Source organism: Microtus oregoni, unplaced genomic scaffold (genome assembly GCF_018167655.1).
Source record: "Microtus oregoni isolate MIOR12 unplaced genomic scaffold, Mior012 000035F_ref0000213, whole genome shotgun sequence".
Taxonomy (NCBI): Eukaryota; Metazoa; Chordata; class Mammalia; order Rodentia; family Cricetidae; genus Microtus; species Microtus oregoni.
In genome coordinates this window covers 23933418-23960351 of record NW_024543094.1, presented here as the reverse complement: position 1 = coordinate 23960351, position 26934 = coordinate 23933418, and the positions used below count along the sequence as shown (strand labels likewise).

The following is a 26934-nucleotide window of genomic DNA, read 5'->3' as shown; positions in this document are numbered from 1 at the left end:
ACATGTAGCAGCCACCATGTAGCTGCTGAAAGAGACAGATGCTGGAACTTTATCCTTTACTTTAGCCACAGCCTTGTGGCAATACACAGAATAGAAATTGGTTAATTTAAGAAGTAAGAGTTAGCTAATAAGAAGTCTAAGCTAATAAACCAAGCAGTGTTGCAATTAATAAAGTTTCTGTGTTATTATTTTTGGGTCTGGGCAGATGGAAAATGAACAAGAAGCCTCTGACTACAAAATGGAGCCAAATGTGTGATGATTATATACACACAAAACTTGAGAGAGCTTAAAAAGGAATTCTAGACGCACACACACATACACAAAACACAGAGTTTAGTGCAGCTTCTTGGTAGCCACATTTTTTTTTTCAAATAGGCTCTGTTTGCTGACATTGAGCAGAGGTGTGGTGGCTCCTTTAAAAGAGAACTTCCTGACTCAGCATTGGCAGCAAAGCTGGAAGGCTTCCTTAGGAGAGGGTTTCCTGATTTGTGCTAGTTGTACAAACAGCTCTGGCTCCTTCAGGAGGCTGAGCACGTAAATGGGGTTTGTGAGCAGCATGTTACAAATTGCTTAATGGTGGCATAGACGTGCTGTGGCCGTGGAGCTGTGGCAGTGTGCTCATGGCTCAGAGGCAATGAACATGCCTCTGCCATGTTGGACTGTGCAGAGCAAGCAGACAGGAAAATGAAGTTGGTCATAGCCATGCCTGTTTAGCATTTTATTTTTATTTATTTATTTACTTATTAAAGATTTCTGTCTCTTCCCTGCCACCGCCTCTCATTTCCCTCCCCCTCCCCCATTCAAGTCACCCTCCCTCGTCAGCCCAAAGAGCAATCAGGGTTCCCTGCCCTGTGGGAAGTCCAAGGACCACCCACCTCCATCCAGGTCTACTAAGGTAAGCATCCAAACTGCCTAGGCTCCCACAAAGCCAGTACATGCAGTAGGATCAAAAACCCATTGCCATTGTTCTTGAGTTCTCAGTAGTCTTCATTGTCCGCTATGTTCAGCGAGTCCGGTTTTGTCCTAGGCTTTTTCAGACCCAGGCCAGCTGGCCTTGGTGAGTTTTCGATAGAACATCCCCATTGTCTCAGTGTGTGGGTGCAACCCTCGCGGTCCTGAGTTCCTTGCTCGTGCTCTCTCTCCTTCTGCTCCTAATTTGGACCTTGAGATTTCTGTCTGGTGCTCCAATGTGGGTCTCTGTCTCTGTCTCCTTTCCTCGCGTGATGGAGGTTAATATTCAGGAGGATGCCTATATGTTATTCTTTGGATTCTCCTTCTTATGTAGCTTCTCTAGGATCACTAATTCTAGGCTCAATGTCCTTTCTTTATGGCTAGAAACCAAATATGAGTGAGTACATACCATGTTTCTCTTTCTGGGACCCAGCAATACCACTCTTGGGAATATACCCAAGAGATGCCCTATCATACAACAAAAGTATATGCTCAACTATGTTCATAGCAGCATTGTTTGTAATAGCCAGAACCTGGACACAACCTAGATGCCCTTCAGTGGATGAATGGATGAAGAAAGTATGGAATATATACATATTAGAGTACTACTCAGCAGTAAAAAACAAGGACTTCTTGAATTTTGCATGCAAATGGATGGAAATAGAAAACACTATCCTGAGTGAGGTAAGCCAGACCTGTTTAGCATTTAAAAAAATCATTCTTGGTCAGAAAGTAATTACAGATATGCACACATGCAATAAAGACAGATTCAGAAGAAAAAGACTTCAGAATGGATCACAGTGTTGGATAACGTACATAGGCTTGGGTAAGAAAAGAAAAAAATATGGACAGCTATGAAAAGAAATAGTTTTTAAAAATAAAACAAAGTTTTTAAGGAGACAGAAAAGAAACATAAAAGAGTACAGACAGTCATAAGAATTTGCTGCTTTGGTAAAGAGACTCTGCTTTTGTTTCCACAGAGGATGAGAACCTGTGGACTCCTTCAAGACTAATGTGGTTTGATGAACCAAGACCTTCCAAATGGTCTCCAAGAACCCCACAAAATACTTACCTCACAAAAAGCAGGAAGCAGTTTGGAAAAACTATGCCCAAATTCTCAAATATTATTTATAAATGTTTGTTTTCAGTTAAAGGGGATATGATATAGAGATAAATACTTTGCATTGTTATAGATTTTGGTCTTTTAATACAAATTTAAGGTCAATTTTGTTACATGTATTCCTGCTCTTGTTTAAGGTATTGTGTTTGTGCAGCTCATTAAAAAAATCTAATGTATAATTTAAAATACAGGTTAACAGATAGTTATCTATAATAGTCAAGCTTGTAGTCATGTTAGGTTTTCTAGATGTACAGAGATATATTTCAGTTGGATATATATTCTTCAAACATTTCAAAGACTTATAGAATATGGCATCTAAAATGTTTTAAGAACTTAGGACTTTTCATGACAATGAGACACATCTGCACCTGACAGCTCCAATGTACTTCAAGAGGATGATGGACATGAAAGAGGCTTCTTATGGAGTATGTTAGCCATTTGGGCAAGAAACTTCTCTTGTCTGGACTGATGGATGATATGCTATATAAACTGGACATGCAGAATCCACAGAAAAATGATTGCTGAAGTTGCCTAATGAAGGTGAGACAGCCCTTCTGGGTTCCTGCTTCATGAAAGAGTCTGCCAGACATTCTGCAGGACACAGAGGAAAGTGATTGACAAACTACCAATATAGGCAGAACTGTCTTTGAAATTTCCTGCTTCATGGAAGAGTCTGCCAGATACTATGGGCCTATAGGCTGAAGATGGATGCCCCTGTGTTGCAGAAGAACTTGGGTGATTGTCCAGGGAGCAAGATGTCTCTGTCAATTCTAGAATTTCGGAAGTTGCTTACAATGCACTTCCAGTTTACTTAGGTAATATTATATCCTTCTGGAGACTTTGATGGAGTTGAAGAAAGATAGTTATAATTATAAAAGATAGATTCAATATAAAACTCACCAAGATATGATAGATGATAGTATATTTTTCTTAATTTGTGAAATGTAAATGTACTAAATATTGTAACTATAATTCTTGCTTGATAACTGTTTCATTGTATGCAATTTTGCTGTTAAAGTTAAAACCTTTTTTTAGACATAAAAAGGGAAGTGATGTGGGATTCCCCTCTATATGCATTGAATATGTTTTATTACCTTTGGTAATAAAGAATCTGCCTTGGGCCTACAGCAGATACACATAGAGAGAGTAGGTGCAGTTGAGGAGATGCCATGTGGTCTCTGCCATGTAGCTGCCGAAGTAGACAGACACCAGAATTATACCTGGTAAGCCACAGCCTTGCGGCGATACATAAAATAATAGAAATGGGTTCATTTAAGATGTTAGAGTTAGTTAATAAGATGCCTAAGTTAGCTGACCAAGCAGAATTGCAATTTATATAGCTTCTGTGTTATTATTTTGGGTCTGGGTGGCCAAGAAATGAACGAGCAGCCTGTGACTACATCTATGTTTGTGCATGTCACTGTGTAGTTGCCTACAGAGGTCAAAGGTGTTAGATTATCTGGAGCTGTTGTTACAGACACTTGTAAGTCATGTGATGTGAATGTGAGGAACCAAATATGGTTCCTCTCTAAGAGCTGTGCATGGTCCTTCCTGCCTAGCTATCTGTACCCCCTCAAATGTATTCTCAAAAAAATATTCTCTTCAAGTTTATTATATTAGAAGAATCTTGTGGGAGGCGACCATGAGGCCCCACTCCTAGCTGAGGGGATGGAGAGGTAGTCATTTCTATCAGGGTATCTATCTGCTGGTAGGTTTCCCAAGCTCATCTGAATGGCTCATCAGCTTGTGGGCACCACTAACTTGACTCCCTGGTTGTTTTTTGTTTGTTTGTTGTTGTTTTTATTTTTTTAAAGAAGAAATAAAAAAGTTGGGGATTCAGGTTAGTAGAAGAGGAGAATTAGAGGTAACTTTAAACAAAATACATTCTACATATAAGCATGAAATTGTCAAAGAACAAATATAAATTTATTAAGAAAGTAATGTTCTTTTCCCATCACATTCAGGTTTTCTAGGAGGCTCACACTTCACATCAGATCATTTTAATGATGCAAAGGGGCATACAGCAATAAGCTTGAGGTTTTAAGAGGGAGCTTTATTTATTTCTAGTTCTCACTTTACCAGGATCAAGGGAGTTGGTAGTGTACCAAGAAGAGGAAAGAAATTGTCAGTTATCAATCTTCTTACCTCCTCTGTTACCTCTTCACTGTGGAGCCTCTCTATAGTGGCCTAGGGGACTATGAAGAGCCGGTTTTCTCGATTTGGTAATACAAAAACTTAGTTGTTTCATAGTTATGTGAATATACAGAACACTGCTGAATTATACAAAGCAAAGCAATTAGGAGCTGGAATTACAGTCCAAGCAGTACAGCATGTGCTGAGAACTCATGGGGCCTGGCTTCCTTCCTCTGTATCTTAAGAAAGGAGTGGAGATAAATTTTATGACGTACATATTTTACAACAATTAATTTTAATAACTTTAAGGATGGCTGGGATGGTCATATACCTACACAGCTGTTTTATTTCTTTTTAATTTATTAAGAACACAAGGACTCCCATGCTATTAAAACATCTTTGAAGATTTTCATAGCCCATCCATTTCCAATTGGACTTTATTCGCAAGTGCCATGGTTCTCACCTAAATACACAAAATTATTAGAATTTTGACATGGGCAACTCAAGGTTTCTAATAGTACCTTAAAAAGACCTTAAAGTGTCAAGAAAACCTCATAAGGCACGTTAGAGTCTGGACGGATCTCACATCCTATCCCCCTGTTCTTCTCTTTGTCTTGTGGGCAGCAACAAAGTGATGCTGCCAGGAAAATGGTCATTTCCATAACTTTGGAGCTTTTAAAGTCTGTTTAGGTCCTCAGTGAGTTAGATTTTGCTTTCTTTCTTGCAGGTGGGATATCTTGAAAATGATAAACTTTCTGATGTGTTGTGAAAGGGTTGCTGTTGTCCTCAGCACCAGGCCAAGCATGGTATCTTGATTGGTGACTGATAATTTAACAATAGTTTCTCTCTCAGCATTTCCCTTTGTGACAGAACTTGAACTACACACTAAATTATTGGCCTTGCCTGAGCAGCAAGTGTCCTTTCTAGAAATGAGGTTGAGGGTAGCACTTAAAGGCATACGTTAAAACTCACTGAACTCTGTTTCCTTATTAATGTCTCCCTGTGTCCCTCCCACTTTAATGCAGCATCTTACATTGCTCTAAGTCTTAAAGCCTTCGTTAATTACATAATGCCACATTTTAAATTGCAGAGACAGCTATTAAAATGTGTTCTTTACTTTATGCTATGAATGGTATATTTTTAAAGAAGATTTCCCTAGAAGAGCCTAGAAGTTCAAAAAAAGAGAATAAATCATTCACCTTATTTTTCATAGATCTTAGGTTCAAACAGCTTTTCTATAAGGGGTTTGTATACACCAGGCACCCTGCCAGGTGGTGGGAGTATGAACATGCCCACAGGTGCTCATAAGTATCACACTACTGTCCCCATCACTTGAGGAGCATCAGTGAGTACACATGCCGAGTTTCTGGGCTTCTCACCTTCATAAAGTGTTTTTCCTCCTAGTAACTATGAAGTTTTAGGTATTTAAACATACCATGCTTTTGTTCACAATAAACCTTCAAAATGAACTACTACTGCTCAAGAATCCAGTGTAGCTTACAGATGAGTAGTTGAATAATTAAATTTTTAAATTGTAGGCATTACAGTCTATCACAGAGGCCATTTTCTAAATATGTATACTCATATATATTTATATATATCAAATGTATGATCATATTAATGAAAGTGTTTGAAGGTTTATATTTTCACTATATCATAACTATTCTCCGTCACCATTTTGGGGAAAGGTCATAAACATAAAGCGTTTCAAGGTATTTCACACATTTTTTAACTCTATCCAATCTGAACCTGTAGGTTCCCTATAAAAATCAATGAGTCATTGCTATAGTAACTCAGTGGGAGCCAGGAGTGTAGTTATTGATCCCTGCACTTCTAAGGCCACCAACCATTCCTAGAAGGCCATCTCCCTGAATTGGGCACCTCCAACACAGACCAGCTCATGTACCTTTATTTACCCCAATATGCCTTCATGTTTCACAGGTTCCAGGATGTGTGAATTGCTGAAAGCCCTGTAAGGTATCACCTACTTCCCAGTGAGTTGAAAAGAGCCAATCCCGAGAAGTGGAAGTAGAAATTGCTTAAGATCACACAGTTCCTGAGAATAAAGGAATTGTCTCAGGTATACATTTCCAATTCCAATAGTGATATGTTTTCTCTTTTACCCTGCCACTTCTCAACTATGAAGGAACTATAGAGGTGTGTGTGTGTGTGTATGTGTGTGTGTGTGTGTGTACATTCATGAGTGTGGAGGCTGATATCAACACAGTGTCTTCCTCGACCGCTCTGTATTATTTTTTAAAGCAGTTTCTCACCAAACCTAGAATTTATCAATCTGCCTAGATTACAAGCCCCTGGGATACTCATGTCTCTGTTTCCCCAGAACTGAGGCTGCAGACACATGCCACTACACCAGCTTTTTTGCTTGGGTGCTAGGAACCCAAGTCAGGTTCCCTTACTTCCCTAGTAAGAACTTTACTGGTTCATCTTTCTTCAGGCCCCTTAAGAATCATTGAATTTTAAGTTGCTTCACGATTTAGTCAAGTATGAAGGACAGAAACAATTTACATGAATTATATACAAAATATTCCTCGAAAACAATTTCACATGTTAGTACATATCTATAATTCCAGCAAGCATTTGGGAGAACAAAGCAGGGGGAATCCCACCTGGGTTATAAAGAAAAACTTTGTCTCAAAGGTGACAAAAAAAAAATCACTGGAAAACATCAGAGCAAACAGAATTAAGGACTCCAGGACTGCTCAGGTTTGGCTTCCAATGTGATCATGTGTGTAATTTCTAAGCTGTGGCCTAGCATATGCATATCTGTGCTTCTTCATATGTAAAATGAGAAAGAAAGCAATCATCCCTCCTCACTACATAGAGAACTAAATAAGTTGGGAAATGCATAGTGCTTAGGACAGCTCTTTCTACACAGTAAGTGTTCTGCATTTCCTGCTATTACCACATGCACTGTGCACACTGGTGAGGAATCCAGACTTACTCTCCAGAGTGGTGGGTGGGGGCTTTTCTTGCTGGTCCTTGGGTGTTTGGCAAGAGCAGCTGAGTAGTTGCTGGACAATCCCTGGACTTAGCTGCTTAAAGTCCTCCTTAGAAATCGATGGACTACTACGGTTCTGTAGAAATATCTCCACCAGCTGCCTAGCAGAGAAGCAAGCCTGTATGAAGAAAACACACAGTTACAAACCTTAGCCTTCAATCAGGCACAACAGCCACTCAAGGAGCCCAAACTGCACAGGACCCCAACAGCTCATGTTTGCGTTGTTAACTCTTTGCTACCTTCCAAGGTTTATTTAAAAATCTGAAGTACCTTTATTTTATTCTGAGAATCATTTATTATTGCTGGCATATATCTTTTCTTTCTGATAACTAGAGACTGATTTTCAAAGTGTTGTATGGTGTTCTAACCAGTGATCCCTCAGAAGTTTTCATAGTTTTCTTTTCTCCTACTGAAAAATGGGGGGAGCTTTATATGTATAAACCTGTGACTTTGTATGATGGAAAGGAGCCTGGTAGTAATGAAATCTCTGGCTTTGGTACCATCCAACTTAACAAGCCTCAGCCAGAAACATGCTTTCGTTTTTCAAAAGAAATGAAAATTTAAATTTAGAAGGGAATGCAATATCAGATAGCCAAGTAGCCAGTATGCATATTAAATAGTAGGGTAACCTACCTCTGTTAACATTCTCTACAAAAAAATAGTAGCAATAACAGTTAATTTTCGTTTGACCTTACCTGGCTTAGCTACAATTTTATGGATTTTTTTTTGATGTTACATAGGCATGCTTAGACAAAACTCAAATCAAAGCAACATGCCTTTAAAATCTGTCATAAGGTGTCTGTCCACTTTAAAAGTAAAAACTAGGGTTGTATGCATCAAAAATCACAACTTAAAAAGTTGGGGCTTCTATATATATGTGTGTGCTGTGTATGAATGCGTTTGTGTTTAAATGTGGGGACATATGTCCGTATGTGGGAGCGTATACATGTTGTATGCATGCACATATGGATGCCTGAGGCTGACATTAGGTATTTTTCTCTATTGCTCTCCTTTAGTACTGAGTCAGGGTCTCTCATCTCTCTCTGACCTTGAACTCCTCATTTTAATTAGTCTAGCAGACAGCATAGCCAGGGAATCCCTCACCTCCATCTCTCCAACACTGCAGGTGAGTTATCATGCCGACAGGCTTTACATGGGTTTTGGGTATCTGAGCGCGAGTCCACAGATTTGTGGGATAGGTATGTTACACAATAGTACATCTTCTCATGCCCTAAAACTTTTAATGAGGATAGAATATAGTTCTGATATGAGTAACTTTTATTCAAATAACAAACCAGTGCCCTTGTGGACTTTAATTACAACAAGTACAGGATTTTTAGGGAAGCAAATCAATGATTTACAAGTCTGGCCTGATTTTTCTATGGTGTAGGATATAAGAAGTTTTCAGTAAAAGCATGTTAATCAAGAAATTATGAAGAAACACTTAGTGTTTTTCTCCCCATATTAAAATCTTTACTGGTGACTTTGTGGGTAATAAAGTTTTACTATGGCCAGGAAATATTTGGTTTCATGGAAGAAAAGCCACACAAACAAGAAAACCAAGAGGAGCCTACAATAGAATGAGACAAAATATCACCTATGCATACAAAAAGGAAAGCCTAGAGTGTAAAGAAAAATCCAAAGTCTAAACTGAAAAATCAGAACCAAAGAAGCACATTCATGCCTGCCCCTGCATCCCAAAATATTAAGATGTACACACATGCCTGTCCCGGATACCAGGATCTTCTTCTTTATTCTTGTGTGTGTGTGTGTGTGTGTGTGTGTGTGTGTGTGTGTGCCCGCGCGCGCATTTGTGTGTGTGTGCATGTATGCATGTGTGTGCGCGTGTGTGCGCATGTATGTGCATGTGTGAGTATGTGTGTGTGTGTATTTCTTTTCCCAGTATGGTCCTCCTAGTCTATAAACACATAGCCATGTAAGTGCTCACTCCAAAGTGACCTTTTAGGATAGCACTATAAAACACAGTCACAAGGATGACACATGGTGAGCAATGCCTTGGGGGACTGTGAGAGAGGCTCCAGGAAAAAAGGCAGAGGGTATTTTACCTCAGTGCATTCTGTTCCCTGGATTGTTCTTGGATGTGTTTCCATGCCTGCTGTGACAAGTATTTGCATTCAATTTATAAAACATGTTTATTCTTGTTGGATGTCAGAACACAGCTATAGAATCTAATCTGGTGAAAGGATGTGCTTAATGCTGTTCTCAGTGTACCCTGAATCTGGATATGGGCTCACAGACCTTGAAAAAACAGTACTCAACTTCATATGGAAAAGCAAAAAACTCAGAATAGCCAAAACAATCCAGTACAATAAATGAAGTGGAAATATCACAATCCCTGACTTCAAACTCTACTAAAGAGCTACAGTACTGAAAACAGTCTAGTATCGGCATAAAAACAGACAGGATGACCAATAGAACCAAATTGAAGATACAACTATCAGACCACAGACCTACAAACACCTGATTTGACAAAGAAGCAAAAAATATAAAATGGAAAAAAGAAAACATATTCAACAAATGGTGCTGGCATAACTGGATATCAATATGTAGAAATATGAAAATAGATCCCTATCTCTGTCACCATGTCCAAATGAATCAAAGACCTCAACATAAATCCAGCCACACTGAACCTTATAGAAGAGAAAGTGGGAAGTACACTTGGATACATTGGCACAAGACCACTTCTTAAATATAACCCCAGTAGAACAGACATTGAGAGAAACAATTAATAAATAAGACCTCCTGAAACTGAAAAGTTTCTGTAAAACAGAGGACATGGTCAACAAGACAAGATGGCAGCCTACAGAATGGGAAAAGATTTTCACCAACCCCACATCAAACAGAGGTCTGATCTCCAAAATCTACAAAGAAGTCAAGAACTTGGTCATCAAAACAACAAATAATCCAATAAAAAAAAATGGGGTACAGACCTAAACAGAGAACTCTCAACAGAGGAATCTAAAATGGCTGAAAGACACTTAAGGAAATGGTCAACATCCTCAGCCATCAGAGAAATGCAAACCAAAATAACTCTGAGATTCCATTTTACACATCTAAGAATGGCCAGCATCAAAAATACTGATTATACCTTCTTCTGGAGACGATGTAGGGTAAAGGGAACACTCCTCCATTGCTGGTTGGAATGAAAACTGGTATAGCCTCTTTGGAATATCAGTATGGCAATTTCTCAGAAAATTAGGAAATAACCTTCCTCAAGATCCAGCAATACCACTTTTGGGTATATGCCCCCAAAATGTTCAATTGTACCACAAGGACATGTGCTCAACTATGTTCATATCAGCTTTGCTTATCATAGTCAGAACCAGGAAACAACCAAAATGTCCCTCAACCAAAAAAAATGTGGTACATTTACACAATGAAGTTCTACACAGCAGAAAAAAAGACATCTTAAAATTTTCAGGCAAATGGATGGATCTAGAAAACATCATATTGAGTGAGGTAATCCAGACTCAGACAAATATTATATGTACTCATTCATAAGTGACTTCTAGACATAAATCAAAGTAAACCAGCCTACAATTTACAATCCCAGAGAACCTAGACAACAAAGAAGACCCTAAGAGAGATATACATGGTTCTAATCTACATGGGAAATAGAAAAAGACAAGATCTCCTGAGTAAATTGGGAGCTTGGGGATGATGGGAGAGGGTTGAAGGAGAGGAGAGGAAAATACGGGAACAAAGAAAAATGTATAGCTCAATAAAATCAACAAAATATTAAAAAAGAGTTGTGAGCTGACCATGGCATGTCACCACAAAGAGCAGTAATGCCTTTGATCCCAGTTACTAAGAAGGCACTGACAGGAGCCTTGGAAGGGCAAGGCCTTTCAGAACTAGATAAAGAATTCAGACCAGACTGGGGAAATTAGTGACACTCTGACACTCAAAACAAAAATTTGGGGTTGGAGAGAAGGCCCAGCATATTAAGTGGATTCCAGGTCAAGTGTAAAAACAGAGTTTGGATCCCCAGAACACACATAAAATCTGAGCAGCTGTGGCAACATGCTTGTACTCTCGGTGTACTGCAAGAACAGAGGGCATTGCAAGATCAAACTGGTTTGCTAGACTGGCAGAATTGGTGAGTTCTGGGTTCAAATCAAAAACCCTATGCCAATATATAAAGTGGCAATCAATCAGGGTGACTCTACTACCCCCTCAGGCCTCTACACACATGGGTACACATGTGAACACACAAGCATGCATGCACACATATGTCAAGGAAAAAGCTAAATATTTTAATAGGGCTAAGGATGTAGTTCAAAGGATGTATTTACCTAGGCCTAGGTTCAAACCCGAAAACTATATGAAAGGACCAATCTATTATACACATATGCTTCCATTAGTCAAAACACAAAGGAATCTTGTACTAATCCATCTTAAATTTAGACTGCTTATCATTATTTTCACTTGTATAATATTTAAATCCCCCACTGATTTGTATGATTTGTAAGGGCTAGGCTTATCTTCAACCAGTATGGCATTCTTTCTGCCAAGGTAACTACTAGCTCATAATATATGTTTAGTGTATCTTTTCTAAATTAATTATTCATATGTTTAATATGGACCTAAGAGAAACCCTAAATATTTTAGGTCTATTAATATGTCTTTAGAAATCAATGTACAGAAAAAGAAAACTATAAACATACCATAAAGAAAAATATTTATTATCTTCATAGGATTTCAATAATTCTAACAGAACTATCAATGTCCTTCAACAATAAAGAATGATAACATAAAAAATGAAAATACCGGATACCAGGAAACAGAACGGTCATCAGACTCTTTTTCCATTGCTATAGTTGACTTAGGAATTCCCCAACTGGGTATTGTCATGTTTTCTTTCCTTTGGTGTTGATGGAGGGCATCCTTTTTGGCACAGGCCCTTCTGGTTGAGAGTGTGTTGAGGAGTTGTTCTAGTTCTAGAAATTTCAAATAAAATCTGGTGTCACATGAAATATACAGGTCACATTTTGAGTAGTCACAATTTCCAAGTCCACAGCTCAGACTTTTTACAAAGTAAACTTGGTTTATGGTTATAATGGAACAAAGCTAAAGAGTATTTGTACTTCGCATGGGCTGATTCCCTCGAAAGACCTTGATTAAACTTGGATGAAAAGTGAATCATCCCAGAAAAATCCTACATTTTTATACCCTAGAAATAACAAAAGTGAGCATCCAGAGAACATACATTTCATTGACACATGTATTTTACTTGCTATAAATCATATAATGAAGGGGAAAAAGAAATGTCTCAGGGATAAAGATATTTGCTGCCAAGCCTGATGATTCACTTTGATTCCCAGGTCCCACATGGTGAAAAGAGAGAACCAACTCTAGAAAGATTTCTTGTGACCTTCATTTATGAACTGTGGCGCACTCATGTGCACAACCATATACATGTAAACATACTCATACACTCGCACACACATACACATAAAATAACTACAATGTAATTAAAAACTCAAACTAGAAAATGTAAAGTAGAAACTGGCCTGATCTTCAGAACATTTACACCCTGAAGGTACTCTACATCCTCATCAGATTATATATTTCTTTGTTGTACATAAACCAATGAAAATACTTTCCTTTTAGAGGCATATGCAGAACAAATAAAATAAATGAAATCAAGCTAAGGTTAGAGAGGTTCACTAGATTCTAATTTTTTAAAATTCTGCTCTTGATGGCACACATATATTGCAGTTCAGTTCCATCAATTCATTTCTACACTTTTAAAATTATATATACAAAGAATGATTAAATAAAGTAGTCAGTCCATATGGAATTACTCTTCTTCTTATCTGTGAATAAAATAGCTTTGTAATTTTCTTAAACAGTATAATTAGTTATATAAAAATACACCAAGCAATTTTATTATAAATGACCAATTTTCAGTGAGAAAAATTATATGAGCTTTCAATAACTGGAAAAGGGTGACTCGTATTAAAGAGAAATAGCAAATGATAAATACATCTGTGGGTAATCCCAGATGTTGGATTTAGTTTCAAAGTCCTCAAGGAAGTTAGCAAAAGTGTGTTTAAGGAACAAAAGAAAATCATACTTAAATAATAAAAGTAAAGAATGGCAATAAGTAAAAAAAAATTTTTCAATAGTAGATAAAAAATACATTGTTTTAAGATAAACAATCACAAAAAGTACTAAACAATATATGTGAGAAAGCAGAAGGTAAAAAAATTCACTGATAATTTATACTGGGTAACAGAAATAATCCTTCCTGAAGAATAGAGAAAGAAAAACTGGAATAAGTTTCAGAGGCTTAGAAAAGTACAGTTATTATCAACAGACATGGATTGACAGCCACAGAAAGAGAGACAAAGAATAATGATGAAAAACTGATGAAAAGAGTGGCCAAGAACTTCTCAAGTGTGTCATAAGAATCTTCATTAGCATTTCAGGAAACGTATTAAACACCAACCAATTTAAATAAGCCAACATTCATGTTCAGACACATTATAGTCAAACTGATGAAAATCCAAGATTTTCATCAAGCTAAAATGATTCATATATATGTGGCAGCAGATGGCTGACTTCCTATCTGAACAATGGAGGCTCCACCCCCCCCTTCAAATAGTAGGATGACATATTCAAAGAACTGAAAGAATCAGTTGTCAATCAATGGTTTTATACCCAGCAAAACAGTCCCTCACAATGAATCAGAAAAAATAAAAAACACCAAAATCCTGGTAAACAGTGAATGATAAAATTTTTTGCTAATATCCATAAATGACAAGAAACACAGAATTAAATGTGGTTTTTTGTATCTATATGCATATATGTGTCTGTGTGTCTGAGTATGTATATGTGTATACAGTTGCCTACATAGGTCAGAAGATGGCATTGAGTTCCCTGAAGCTGGTTTTTCAAGCAAGCTGCAAGACTCCTGATATGGATGCTGGGGTCAGAATTCCAGTCTTCTGAAAAACAAGCAAGACCTATTTACCACTGAGCCATCTTGGAAACACCAGAAGTAAAGAAATGACTCAAAGTTTCCTTTTGGTAAAAATTTCAGGTTATTCAACTTTATTATAAGGAATGGATAGCTTTAGAAACATGAAATTGTACGTTACTAAAAGAAATTCTGTAGTTATATTTATAAATATATATTTAATGAGAACGTACTGTAGTCTTTTCTTTCAAACTCAGAACCATAGGAACACAAGTTACCCACAATACTACTTAATATTGTATCTCAGTTATTAACTAAAACACGTATGTAAGAGAGCAAGCAAAGTTACAGGAACTGGAAAGAGGCAAAGCCATAACTACTTGGAAATGATGCAAATATATATCTGACACTCCTCAGAAAAGTGATGTAAAAACAATAGTCTTAATGGGGCAGGTTATAAAGTTAATCTATAAAAGTCAGTAGCTCTCACTTATATAAGAACCAACCAGAAGATACATAAAAGAAAACTTCATTTAAGATGGCCAGGAAGAAAGTGAGCTGCCTAAACATAAACGCAAAAGGGGATATCTGGAAACTTCTATCATACAAATAATAAAACACACATGCGAAGACAAACTAGTTGAAAAATATGTTTCATTATGGGATATAATATGTAACATGTTATGTTATTTTCTCTAAGTATTTATATAAACACACATATATAAGTATGCATGCATGACAATGTTTTTTTTGAAGGGGGGCTCAACAATTTAATCATGTTAGTTATGATCAACAAACAAGCCAGGAAAATCTTGAAAATAATTTGTTGTTTTCCTTTGAGAACATCAGCAAAGAGCTGCAGAGATGGTTCAGTGCATGCAAGCATAAGGACTAGACTTCAGATCCTCAGCGCCCAAGAAAATGCCAGTCAAGGTAGTAGCTCACCTATTATCCCAGTACTCAAGGAATCTCCAGAGCAAGCTAAGTAGACTAGCTGAATCTGTGAATATTGGGTTCAAGCAAGAGACTCTGACTCAACATTTAAGATGGAAAGTCATCAAGGAAGGTACCAAACATCAACCTCTGACTTCAACATGAAGTCATATATACATATACATATATATATATCATATGTATGTATATACACATGTGAACATGAATGTATGCACATTTCACTCACAGATACACATGCAATATAAAGATCCCAAGCAAAACAAAATTAATGTGGAAGGAAATATTTTCATTATAGAATTATAATATCAAGAAATAGGTAGCTAGATATAATCAGACTTGAAGAATACCATAGATGTATGCCTCACTTATAATCAACAGCTTCCAACAGAAAGGTCTGAAACTACAGACTCTCATTCATGGCCAGAAGAATGAATCTGAGTCATTCTTGGGAGAAGAGTGTGACATTCCAAAGGTCCAAGAAGGTCATGAGTTGATAACAGTCTATAACTGATTCTATGAACTCCAAACCTCCTAAATTTACCATCTGGCAGGAAGCATTCTGATAAAGAACAAGGCTAGATCACCACCCTCTCCTGTCAGGGTCAATCCAAATGAGCCTTTCAATCACTTACAGAAGTAAAAAATATCCCACAGGAAAGGCGTCTATTCCAGTCTTTAAAAATAATATAAAAACTGACACCTGATTTCTCAATGAAAACAATGAAAGCCAGAAGGTCTGGTCAAGAGTTATGCAGGCATTAAGAAACCACAGATGCCAGTCTAGACTACTATATCCAGCAAAATGTTCAATCACCATAGATGGACAAAACAAGATATTCCATGACAGAACCATGTTTAACCAATATCTAGCCACAAACTCAGCCCTACATAAAGTACTAGAAGGAAAACTCCAACCCAAGGAAGATAGCTAAATCCACAAAAACACAGATAATAGATGATCTCACAGCAACAAATCTCAAAGAAGGGAAAAACACACACAATAACATCACCAACAATGAAAACAACAGGAACTAGCAATCACTGGTCATTAATATCCCTTAAGATGAATGGACTCAACTCAGCTATAAAAAAACATAAGCTAATAGATTGGACAGGAAAACAGAATCCATCCTTCTGCTGTATACAAGAAACACCTCAAACTCAAAGATAGACATTGCCTCAGAGTAAAGAGTTGGGAAAAAATTTCCAATCAAATGGACTTAATAAACAAGCTGGTGTAGTCATCCTAATATCTAACAAAATACACTTCAAACTAAGATCAATCAAAAAAAGAACATTTTGTATCAGTTACAGGAAAAATTCATCAAGAAGAAATCTCAAATACAACAGCACTTTCATATGTAAAAGAAACACTTCTAAAGCTTAAATCACAAATTAAACCCCACACACTAATAGTGGGAGATGTCAACAACCCACAATCACTACAGGACTGCCAGACAGAAACTTAACAAAGAAATAAGGGAACTAACAGATGTCTTGACTCAAATGGACTTAATAAACATCTATAGAACATTCGATCTAACCATAAAAGAATATACCTTCTTCTCAGCACCTCATGGAACCTTCTAAAAAAAATGGCTACATACTAGGTACAAAGCAAACCTCAACAAATACAAAAAACTGGAATAACCTCATGTTATATATGTATATAGTAAATCATCATGGCCTAAAATTAGAATTTGACAGCAACACTAATTTCAGAAAGCCCATAAACACATGAAAATTAAGCAATGCTCAATTGGGTCACCAATGGGTCAAGGAAGAAATAAAGGAAGAAATTAAAGACTTCCTAAAATTTAATGAAAATGACCACACAACATACCAAAATTTATGGGATACAATGAAAGCAGTGTTAAGAAGAAAGTTCATAGCACTACATGCCTACAAAAAGAAATGGAAAAATTCCACTCGAGTTAACAGTACACCTGAAACCTCTAGAACAAAAAGAAGCAAACTCACCCAGAGAACTAGATGGCAGGAAATAACAACCTAGTTGCCCCTCAATCAAAGAATGGATAATGAAGATGTGGTACATTTACACAATGGAGTACTATACAAACGAAAAAATATTGACATCTTAAAATTTTCAGGCAAATGGGTGGATCTAGAAAAGATCATATTAAGTGAGGTAACCGAGACCCAGGACAAATATCATATGGACTCACTCATAAGTGACTTTTTTTAAAATTTATTTATTTATTAAAGATTTCTGTCTCTTCCCAGCCACTGCCTCCCATTTCCCTCCCCCTCCCCCAATCAAGTCACCCTCCCTCCTCAGCACAAAGAGAAATCAGGGTTCCCTGCCCTGTGGGAAGTCCAAGGACCACCCTTCTCCATCCAGGTCTAGTAAGGTGAGCATCAAAACTGCCTAGGCTCCCACAAAGCCAGTACGTGCAGTAGGATCAAAACCCATTGCCATTGTTCTTGAGTTCTCAGTAGTCCTCTTTGTCCACTATGTTCAGCGAGTCCAGTTTTATCCTAGGCTTTTTCAGACCCAGGCCAGCTGGCCTTGGTGAGTTTTCGATAGAACATCCCCATTGTCTCAGTGTGTGGGTGCAACCCTCGCGGTCCTGAGTTCCTTGCTCGTGGTCTCTCTCCTTCTGCTCCTGATTTGGACCTTGAGATTTCCGTCTGGTGCTCCAATGTGGATCTCTGTCTCTGTCTCCTTTCATCACCTGATGAAGGTTAATATTCAGGAGGATGCCTATATGTTTTTCTTTGGGTTCACCTTCTTATTTAGCTTCTTTAGTATCACGAATTATAGGCTCAATGTCCTTTCTTTATGGCTAGGAACCAAATATGAGTGAGTACATCCCATGTTACTCTTTTTAGGTCTGGGTTACCTCACTCAGGATAGTGTTTTCTATTTCCATCCATTTGCATGCAAAATTCAAGAAGTCCTTGTTTTTTACTGCTGAGTAGTACTCTAATATGTATATATTCCATACTTTCTTCATCCATTCTTCCATTGAAGGGCATCTAGGTTGTTTCCAGGTTCTGGCTATTACAAACAATGCTGCTATGAACATAGTTGAGCATATACTTTTGTTGCATGATAAGGCCTCTCTTGGGTATATTGCCAAGAGTGGTATTGCTGGGTCCAGGGGTAGGTTGATCCCAAATTTCCTGAGAAACCGCCACACTGCTTTCCAAAGTGGTTGCACAAGTTTGCATTCCCACCAGCAATGGATGAGTGTACCCCTTTCTCCACAACCTCTCCAGCAAAGGCTATCATTGGTGTTTTTTATTTTAGCCATTCTGACAGGTGTAAGAAGGTATCTTAAAGTTGTCTTGATTTGCATTTCCCTGATCGCTAAGGAAGTTGAGCATGACCTGAAGTGTCTTTTGGCCATTTGAACTTCTTCTGTTGAGAGTTCTTTGTTCAGCTCAGTGCCCCATTTTATAATTGGTCGATTAGCCTTTTACGGTCTAGTTTCTTGAGTTCTTTATATATTTTTGAGATCAGACCTTTGTCAGTTGCGGGATTGGTGAAGATCTTCTCCCAGTCAGTGGATTGCCTTTGTGTCTTAGTGACAGTGTCCTTTGCTTTACAGAAGCTTCTCAGTCTCAGGAGGTCCCATTTATTCAATGAGGACCTTAATGTCTGTGCTGCTGGGGTTATACGTAGGAAGTGGTCTCCTGTGCCCACGTGTTGTAGAGTACTTCCCACTTTCTCTTCTATCAGGTTCAGTGTGTTCGGACTGATATTGAGGTCTTTAATCCACTTGGACTTGAGTTTTGTGCATGATGATAGATATGGATCTATTTTCATTCTTCCACAGATTGACATCCAGTTTTGCCAGCACAATTTGTTGAAGATGCTCTCTTTTTTCCATTGAACTTTAAGTCTTTGAAGAAAGAAATTGAAGAGGACACCAGAAAATGGAAGGATCTCCCTTGCTCTTGGATTGGGAGGATCAACATAGTAAAAATGGCAATCCTACCAAAAGCAATATATAGATTCAATGCAATCCCCATCAAAATCCCATCAAAATTCTTTACAGATCTGGAGAAGACAATAATCAACTTTATATGGAAAAACAAAAAACCCAGGATAGCCAAAACAATCTTATACAATAAAGGATCGTCTGGAGGCATTACCATCCCTGACTTCAAACTCTATTACAGAGCTACAGTATTGAAAACAGCTTGGTATTGGCATAAAAACAGAGAAGTCGACCAATGGAATCGAATAGAAGACCCTGACTTTAACTCACAAACCTATGAACATCACCTGATTTTCGATAAAGGAGCTAAAAGTATACAATGGGAAAAAGTGACTTTTATATATAAAACAAAGAAAACAAGCCTACAATTCACAAGCCCAGAGAACCTGGACAACAATGACAACCCTAGGAGAGACATACATGGATCTAATCTACATGGCAAGTAGAAAAAGACAAGATTCCCTGAGTAAATTGGGAGTATGGGGATCACGGAAGAGGGTAGAAGGGGAGTGAAGAGGAAAGGAAGGAAGAAGAGAAAAATATATAGCTCAATAAAAACAATAATAAAAAGAATTGCAAAAATAATCATGTAAAATCTACCTACAATGTTGGTTGCATCAATGATCTTTGGTTATCATCTACTCTCACCCTGTGGGTGTTCTGTTCACAATGGCTCCTTTGTCTACTGTCTATTGTCATCACTTGAGGATGTACCTTCTTCTACTCTAAAATAAACTCTGCTTATCTTCTATACTATGTGTTTCTCCTAAAAATTCTTCCAATGGAGATCAAAAGACCAGAGAGCAGGGGGGAGCCATAATGAGAGCATTAAAATATCATTTTATAAGCTTTAAATAGCCAATTTATACATCCATCAGAAGCTTATGAATCTCATACAAAAGAGAAGCAAATATTCCAAGTCTTCGGATGGTGGTCACCAACCATAAAAAGGTGCTCTTCACTAAATAACTGAAAATAAATACAATCTCCACCACATAAACCACCAACATACAGGTGATGCATAGAAGTGCAAGTTAACTCTGAATGCAATCAGCATTCCCCAGGGTAAACACCCTGTACTCCCTACAACAAAATTACTTGTGATAAAATAGACAGAATGGGAGAGATATGCCACTTTTAAAGGAAATAAGAAATCTACCAAGATTTTACATTTTATGGATTTTAGTTTGTGTGTATGTGTTTGCATGCATGTGTGTGTGTCTGTTTCAGTATAGGCACACACATACATGTTATACATGAGGAAGTCTAAGGTGCCAGTCCTTGCTCTCTGCCTTGGTAGAAACAGGGTCTCTTGTTCTCACTATGTATGTCAGACTAGCTGGCCCATGAGCTTCTGGGGGATTCTTCTGTTTGTGTATCTTTCCATAGAAACATTGGGCTCACAGATCAATACAGTGCTTGGCTTTGTTTGGATACTGGGATCTCAGCTTCTCATGCTTTCATAGAAAGCACGTTACCTACTGATCCAACTTCCTACTCATTTAGTGGATCTTTTCTGGATCCGGATTCAATTAAAAAAATAAAAATATTTTTAAAATTCAGGAAAATGTAATCCAACATTCTTCAAAACTGAGAAGTGATTATTTTTGCTTGATATTATATAATGAGATTAGAAAGAAAATCTACTGACAGATACTTGGATTCAGATATAGGAACTATCAAACCATTTCAAACGCTTATCAAGCCATTTTCCATACTAAATACAAAGAAACATACAAAAATTAATATTCACATTTCCTTCCTGACATCATTTCACCTCAGAGCCTCCAAATATTGCTTATCATAAATAAATTAAATGAATAGTTCATAAGCTACTAATGTTTAAACACAAACGGTTTACTTTTATGGTTACACTCAAGCTGCTATGGACTCTCATGAACCATTTTGAATACCATTTCATAATTCTGCCATCTCAGGCCCAATATTATGTATCCAATAAGAAAGTGTTTTTATTTAGTTAGTTCTCAAGACAGGTTTAAAATCTGTCCATTTGACTCTATTTCCCTGATTTCCATCCATACACAAGTGAGCCAAGTTCACGTTTATGCTTCATCAGCCGATAGACTTCTGCCCTGAGAAGTCATCTGTCCTCTCTTCACATGCCAAGATAAACAGTGTTTAAAACAGACCTGAGCAAATTCAGGCCACACAATGCTCTAGCCTTTGTGTTTTGACACAATTAATTAGACAGATGTGAGGTGGAAATGAAATTCATAAAAAACAACCTTACCGGATAGGTGGAGGGAACTGGTCCTATTCAAGAAACTGAAAATATAGTCCGTGAAGTCATCTGGGGAAGGCAAGTCTCTTCTCCCCAGGCAAACTCCTTGGAGTGACAGGGCAAGGATGGCTGCAGCCAGCTGGGGAAGTGTCTTTTCATCAGCACCATCGCTGCCTTGAATGCCGGATTGCCTCTGCAGAGTCTTAGTGTCTACACACTAAAGCCAAAGACACAGAGAAAATGTTAGCTTCTGGAGTTACACTGTATAAGTCTCCTCTAAAATTTCCCACAATGCATGACGAATTGTTAATCTAAAAGAAAATTGGTTGTAGGAATGGCAGTCGCCATTCTACTATCCCAGAAGGAACTCAATTTGTGAAATATCTGACCTTTTCAAATCTAATCCCACCCTCCCGGGTCTCAGTCGTCTACACTTCCTGATGGCTGTCTTAAAAATACATTGTTTTCAAAAGGATCCCCTGCTCTTACATCTTGAATTCTTTCCTTTGGTGAATTTTCTCCCAGATTCAAGGACTCTTGTATGATTTTCAACTCTGCATCCTAGCCTTGATGGCACACTGGAACCTGCAATGATTAATTTTAATGTCAACTTGAAATGGTTTACCATCACCTTGGGGAAGGGTTTCTAAGTGTGCTTGTGGGAGATTTTCTTGATTGGGTTAACTTCAGTAGAAAGATCCATCCACTAAAGGCAGCACCCCTTCTTGGGGCTGAGATTCTGCACTGCACAAAAAGGAGAAGAAAGCCTGATCACAAATATTTATTGCTGTCTTCTTTCCTACTGTTGGGCTCAGTATGGCCAAGTGATTCAAGCTCCTGCTACTTTGACTTTCCTGTCATGATGGCTGCCCTTTGAACTATAAGCCAAAACAAACCCATTCTTCCTTACCTTGATATTGTTGAGGTGTTTTGTTACATCAGCAGAGAAGTAACTAAGACCCCACCTTGACTTCTACATCACCTTGAGTCCCAAGCTCAGTATGTGTTCACTATAGTGAGTGTGTGGTACCCTTGAGCATTGTGCCTGTGTTCTTAGAATTTCTACAGAATTTAGGATATGTGACCTTTTGTGTGTGTGTTAGTTTTTTCTGATTAAATTGTGTACACATGGTAAGGCAGAATTTTGCTTTAAAACCTACTGTTACTCTCTCTCATTGGTTAAAATATCTGCTATATGCCATGTATGCTGATAAGTCCCCTGTCAATGAACTGGGGTGGTCTGGTCCAATAAAAGAGGATGCAAGCATAAATTATTGTGTCAACATTCATTTCTTGTGATGTTGGAGAAGGCATAAAACAGTCTATTGGAGTTATTCTCTCTGAGGTCTAGCGATAGCCTCTAGACAGGAGTCTGTTTATAGCCAGAGTGGAAATATGGGGATGGAAATTAGACCTTTCATAGGCTAAGCAGCAGTTCTTCTCCGGGCTACATCCCCAGCAGTGTTACCTCATTTTTGACACATTTGGGAAGTGCTGTGAGTGAAGGGAACAAGTTGAGATATAACAGTATGATCCTCATAGTGAATTTTTGGAGAGATTATTAAAAAAAGAAAACATTATAGTCATGAGGTTTTATTGAGGATAGAGAATTTCAGCCATTGTTTTGACCCAAGGAGTCCTTAGGGTTATAGTAAATACCTATCTTTCATGAGGAGATACTCGGGCTAGGATGAGCTCTGAGCAGATCCAGGTACATTTACCATAAACCCAGAAAACAGCAAAAAGAACTGCTGTGATGAGTGCCCTAGGAACTGATTAAAGATGATAGGACACAGTTTCTCATGCACACGAGAGGGAAGGAACAGGGTGATGTTTATATTCTGATCTTTGAGTGTGACTGGAATGAGGATACTAGGATGGAAAGACCTCCCCTACAAGTGTGTTGAGGACCACTAAAATGGCCACTAGGGGGGCTGACCTGTGGGAGCCAAGGATTGTGCAGATTAAGAGCTGGAAAAGTGAGTGGTTGATAGGGTGGTGTGTAGCTCCTATGCTGTCTAGGACAAAGCAGCAGCCTGCAGAAAGATGTCATCAGCCTTCTGCCAAATCTGGACTGACTGACTTCCTAGATAATGTAGGTAAATAGGGCCCTCTAGGAGTCGCAGACACTGGCATCTCTGGAAGACGACTGCCTTAAAACCTAGACAAGGCTTATGAAGTAGTTTACTTTTTGATAACTCCATGGTAAAAGTAGTTTTCTATGTAATAGTCTAAAAATACTTGATCTTACAAACACCGCAAGTCTGAGCATTGACCTATGCACGGCATAACCAGAAACCCACTGCTACCCACCATCTGACTTTAAGGACTGGATTTCCATTTCTGTTTCATCTGCCTCAAAAGACAGAAAATGTGAAAGATGCCTAAAATCCTGCTGGGTAATTTAAGTCAATATTATGTCATAGAGAATTTGCAATGAAGTTGTTACATATAGGGATACCTCCTAACTCAAGGTAAAAATTGAATCCCACCAAGGAACCTTTATAGAAACAGAAACAATGGGCTGAAGATTGATATTCACAGGATTAGAGGTGCCATAAAGATCTTTGCAAGGTGCTTAGTAAATATGTTCTTCATTGCATACCAATAAGAGGAGATAGTAAGCCCATTTGCAACATTTTGGAAGGGTACTTGCTGGAACAGGACAGCAGAGACCATTGGCTCTTGAACAACAGAATTGAGACTAAGAATTAAGCTTGTTTTCATAAATCAATGAATAATTCAAAAGATAGAAATGTCATGGCCATTATTTCATAAATTATATTCACGCCGGGCGGTGGTGGCGCACGCCTTTAATCCCAGCACTCGGGAGGCAGAGGTAGGCGGATCTCTGTGAGTTCGAGACCAGCCTGGTCTACAGAGCTAGTTCCAGGAGAGGCTCCAAAGCCACAGAGAAACCCTGTCTCGAAAAAAAAAAAAGAAAAAAAAAAAAAAAAAAAAACATAAATTATATTCACACCTCTTCAAGGTGTGGAATGGATCCTCAGTCAACTCTTCTTGAAATATGGCTCAAGATTTATGAGTTGGAGAGTATAGCTCAGTGGTAGAGTGCTTACCTAGCATGCACAAAGGCCTAGGTTCAGTCCCTAATACGATGATGATGATGACAGTGATGATGATGATAGTGATGATGGGCATGTGCGTGTGTGGTGTATGCATAGGTATGTAATTTGTATGTGGCCTGTGTGTACTCATATGGAGGCCAGAGGTCAATGTCAGTTGTCATCCTCTGTCACTCTCTACCTTTATTTGTTGAGACCCTGTCTGATACTGAACTGCAGCTTGCCATTTTGACTAGACTGGCTGACCACAAGTCCCAGGTAGCTGCCTATTTTCCTCTAACTCCAAGGATTGCAAGAGTGATTGAGACACTTGGCTTTTACAAAGATGCTAGAGATCCAAACCCAGGTGTCCTTGTTTGTGCTTTAAGTGCTTCACCCGTGAGCCGTGTACCTGCTCCATAGGACAAGAACAATAAGAATAAACTTTACGTTCAGATACCTTTGTCTACTGATACATAAAGCATGCTTGGAAGGCAGATTTCCGAGAACAATAATGAAGGCGAGAGAAGATCAGGGGCCCATTAGCTGAGATGCGGAGCTGAGTGCACTAAGAAGTATGTGCATTGAAACAAAACGCTAAGCAGCAGAGTGGCTGCTGTTTAGAGTTGACTATTGCAAGTAGTGCTTTTATCAATCAAATCACTGATGATAAATGCATCTCATAATTGTATCTGCCTTCTTCCCTGGCCAGAAGCCAAGGCAGACACATGGCCTTCCACCACGATAGTTCATCTCTTGGATGCTGATCAAATTTTTGACTCATAGTTATTCAGGAGATGAAAACTGCCCTGTCACCTGGCCTGCCTACCTACCCGCCCACCCACCCAACTTCTGTCTAAAAGTCATCCTCCATTTAATCATCTCATTTCCACATGTAATTTTAAATTACGTCGCTTACTATCTACTATCCTGTGGTTCAAACCAGAAATACCTATCTCTCTTAGAAGTTCACTCATGTCCTAGGACTAAGTGATTTAAGCAAGGCCAAGCCCACACCTCAACACAAGCACAGACAGCAGTTCCTTGCCTCTTACCTGGCCACCAGAAGTGTCAAAATACTTCCTGGTGAGCGCCAAGATGTCATCAGTTTCCTTCTGTGAAAGGAAATGGGAGTCTTCATCCTGCCGGAGGCCCAGGAGGCTATGCAGGTAAAATGCATACTCTCTTTCGCTCATGTTGAGCTTTGACGAACAGTTCTCTTCCTGGTGAATGATGTAATAGAGGAGGAGAAGAGAAACTCTCTGGATCACTTCCTCTCTAAGCTCATCCTCAAAATCTCCTCCAGCCGTGAGTAACAGTTCATCCGGCTCCAAGCACTGTGGGGGACAGTAAGAAAGACAAAGGCGAGTTTTACACACAGTTCCATAGCATTACCACCACATAAATGATCAAGTGCTTGTGCTGTGTGAATACAGGGCAAGGCGGGCAGTCCTAGCAGCTTCACTCAAAGATTGAGTCGTGGTGAGACTTTTATCTGACTATCATCTCTTCCTAAGGACCCCTTTTGTACAAGTGGCCTCTGGGTCCTCAAGCTGTTGATTTGCTCTTTTGCATTAAACCAATCAACTTCTTGGCCAGGCATGGTGGTGTACACCTTTACTCCCAACACTTGGGAAAGCAGAGGCAGGTGGATCTCTGAGTTCTAGGTGGTCTACAAAGTGAGTTCCAGGACAGTCGGGGCTACACAGAAAAACCCTGTCTGAAAAACAATGAAAAAAGGAAGAAAAAAGAAAAAGAAAGAGAGAGGGGGAAGGAGGGAGAGAGAGAGAGAGAGAGAGAGAGAGAGAGAGAGAGAGAAAGGCCCCATTCTCCATAGCATTCAACCCAAACCCTCTGATTTCTCCTGGCCTGACTCTCCACCTATACTGTCCCTTCTACCTTGTTTTCTTCTTTCTCTGCTATCTCTCTAAACTCTGCTCTTGTGATTTCATTTCTGCGACATTACACCAATCTCTTTCCACTGCCTTAGAGGTCTCCTTGTTGCCCTCATTTTTCAGGTCTTAAAATGTCACTCTTAGTCAGGTGTGATGGCACATGCCTTTAAGCCCAGCATGCAGAAGGCAGAGGCAGGCTGATCTCTGTGAGTTCAAGGCCAGCCTGCTCCACAAAGTGAGTTCCAGGACAGCCAGGAATACACAGGAAAAATTAAAAGACAAAAAAAAAGGAAGCATACAGACAGAAATGTCACTCTTCTGGATGCCTTGCACAACGCTCTCAACCTGTGTTGTCCCTCACAGTGTTGGCCTGTAGAAACAGTTTGCAAGACACATATGACTTTGAAATTTTCTAGACAGCCATGATTTCAATAGATAAAATAAAAACACGAGATTCATTTTAATACTTTACAAAAATTTTACATATTACAGATATAATTATTTAGCATGCAACGAAAAAGCCAAAAATGACTAATGAGATACTTTATGAGGTTTTTTTGTAAGCCCACATTTTTGAAGTCTAGAGTACAATTGCTAGCACATCTTACTTCGTAGAGCCCCTTACCAAGTACTCAGCAGTTACA

At 38.6% G+C, this 26934-nt stretch overlaps 1 protein-coding gene across 2 annotated transcripts in view; it reads right to left on the bottom strand.

Annotated features, from left to right (window-relative positions):
* Positions 1 to 26934, bottom strand: part of Slc39a12 (solute carrier family 39 member 12) — a 93526-nt gene that overhangs the window by 60343 nt on the left and 6249 nt on the right. For both annotated transcript variants that reach the window (XM_041630834.1, XM_041630835.1), the window contains exons 3-6: positions 25451 to 25732; positions 21343 to 21550; positions 12015 to 12184; positions 7167 to 7341 (exon numbers count right to left, since the gene is read on the bottom strand). In XM_041630834.1, coding sequence (XP_041486768.1) covers positions 7167 to 7341; positions 12015 to 12184; positions 21343 to 21550; positions 25451 to 25732 — 835 coding nt within the window. The remainder of the gene's footprint in view (positions 1 to 7166; positions 7342 to 12014; positions 12185 to 21342; positions 21551 to 25450; positions 25733 to 26934) is intronic.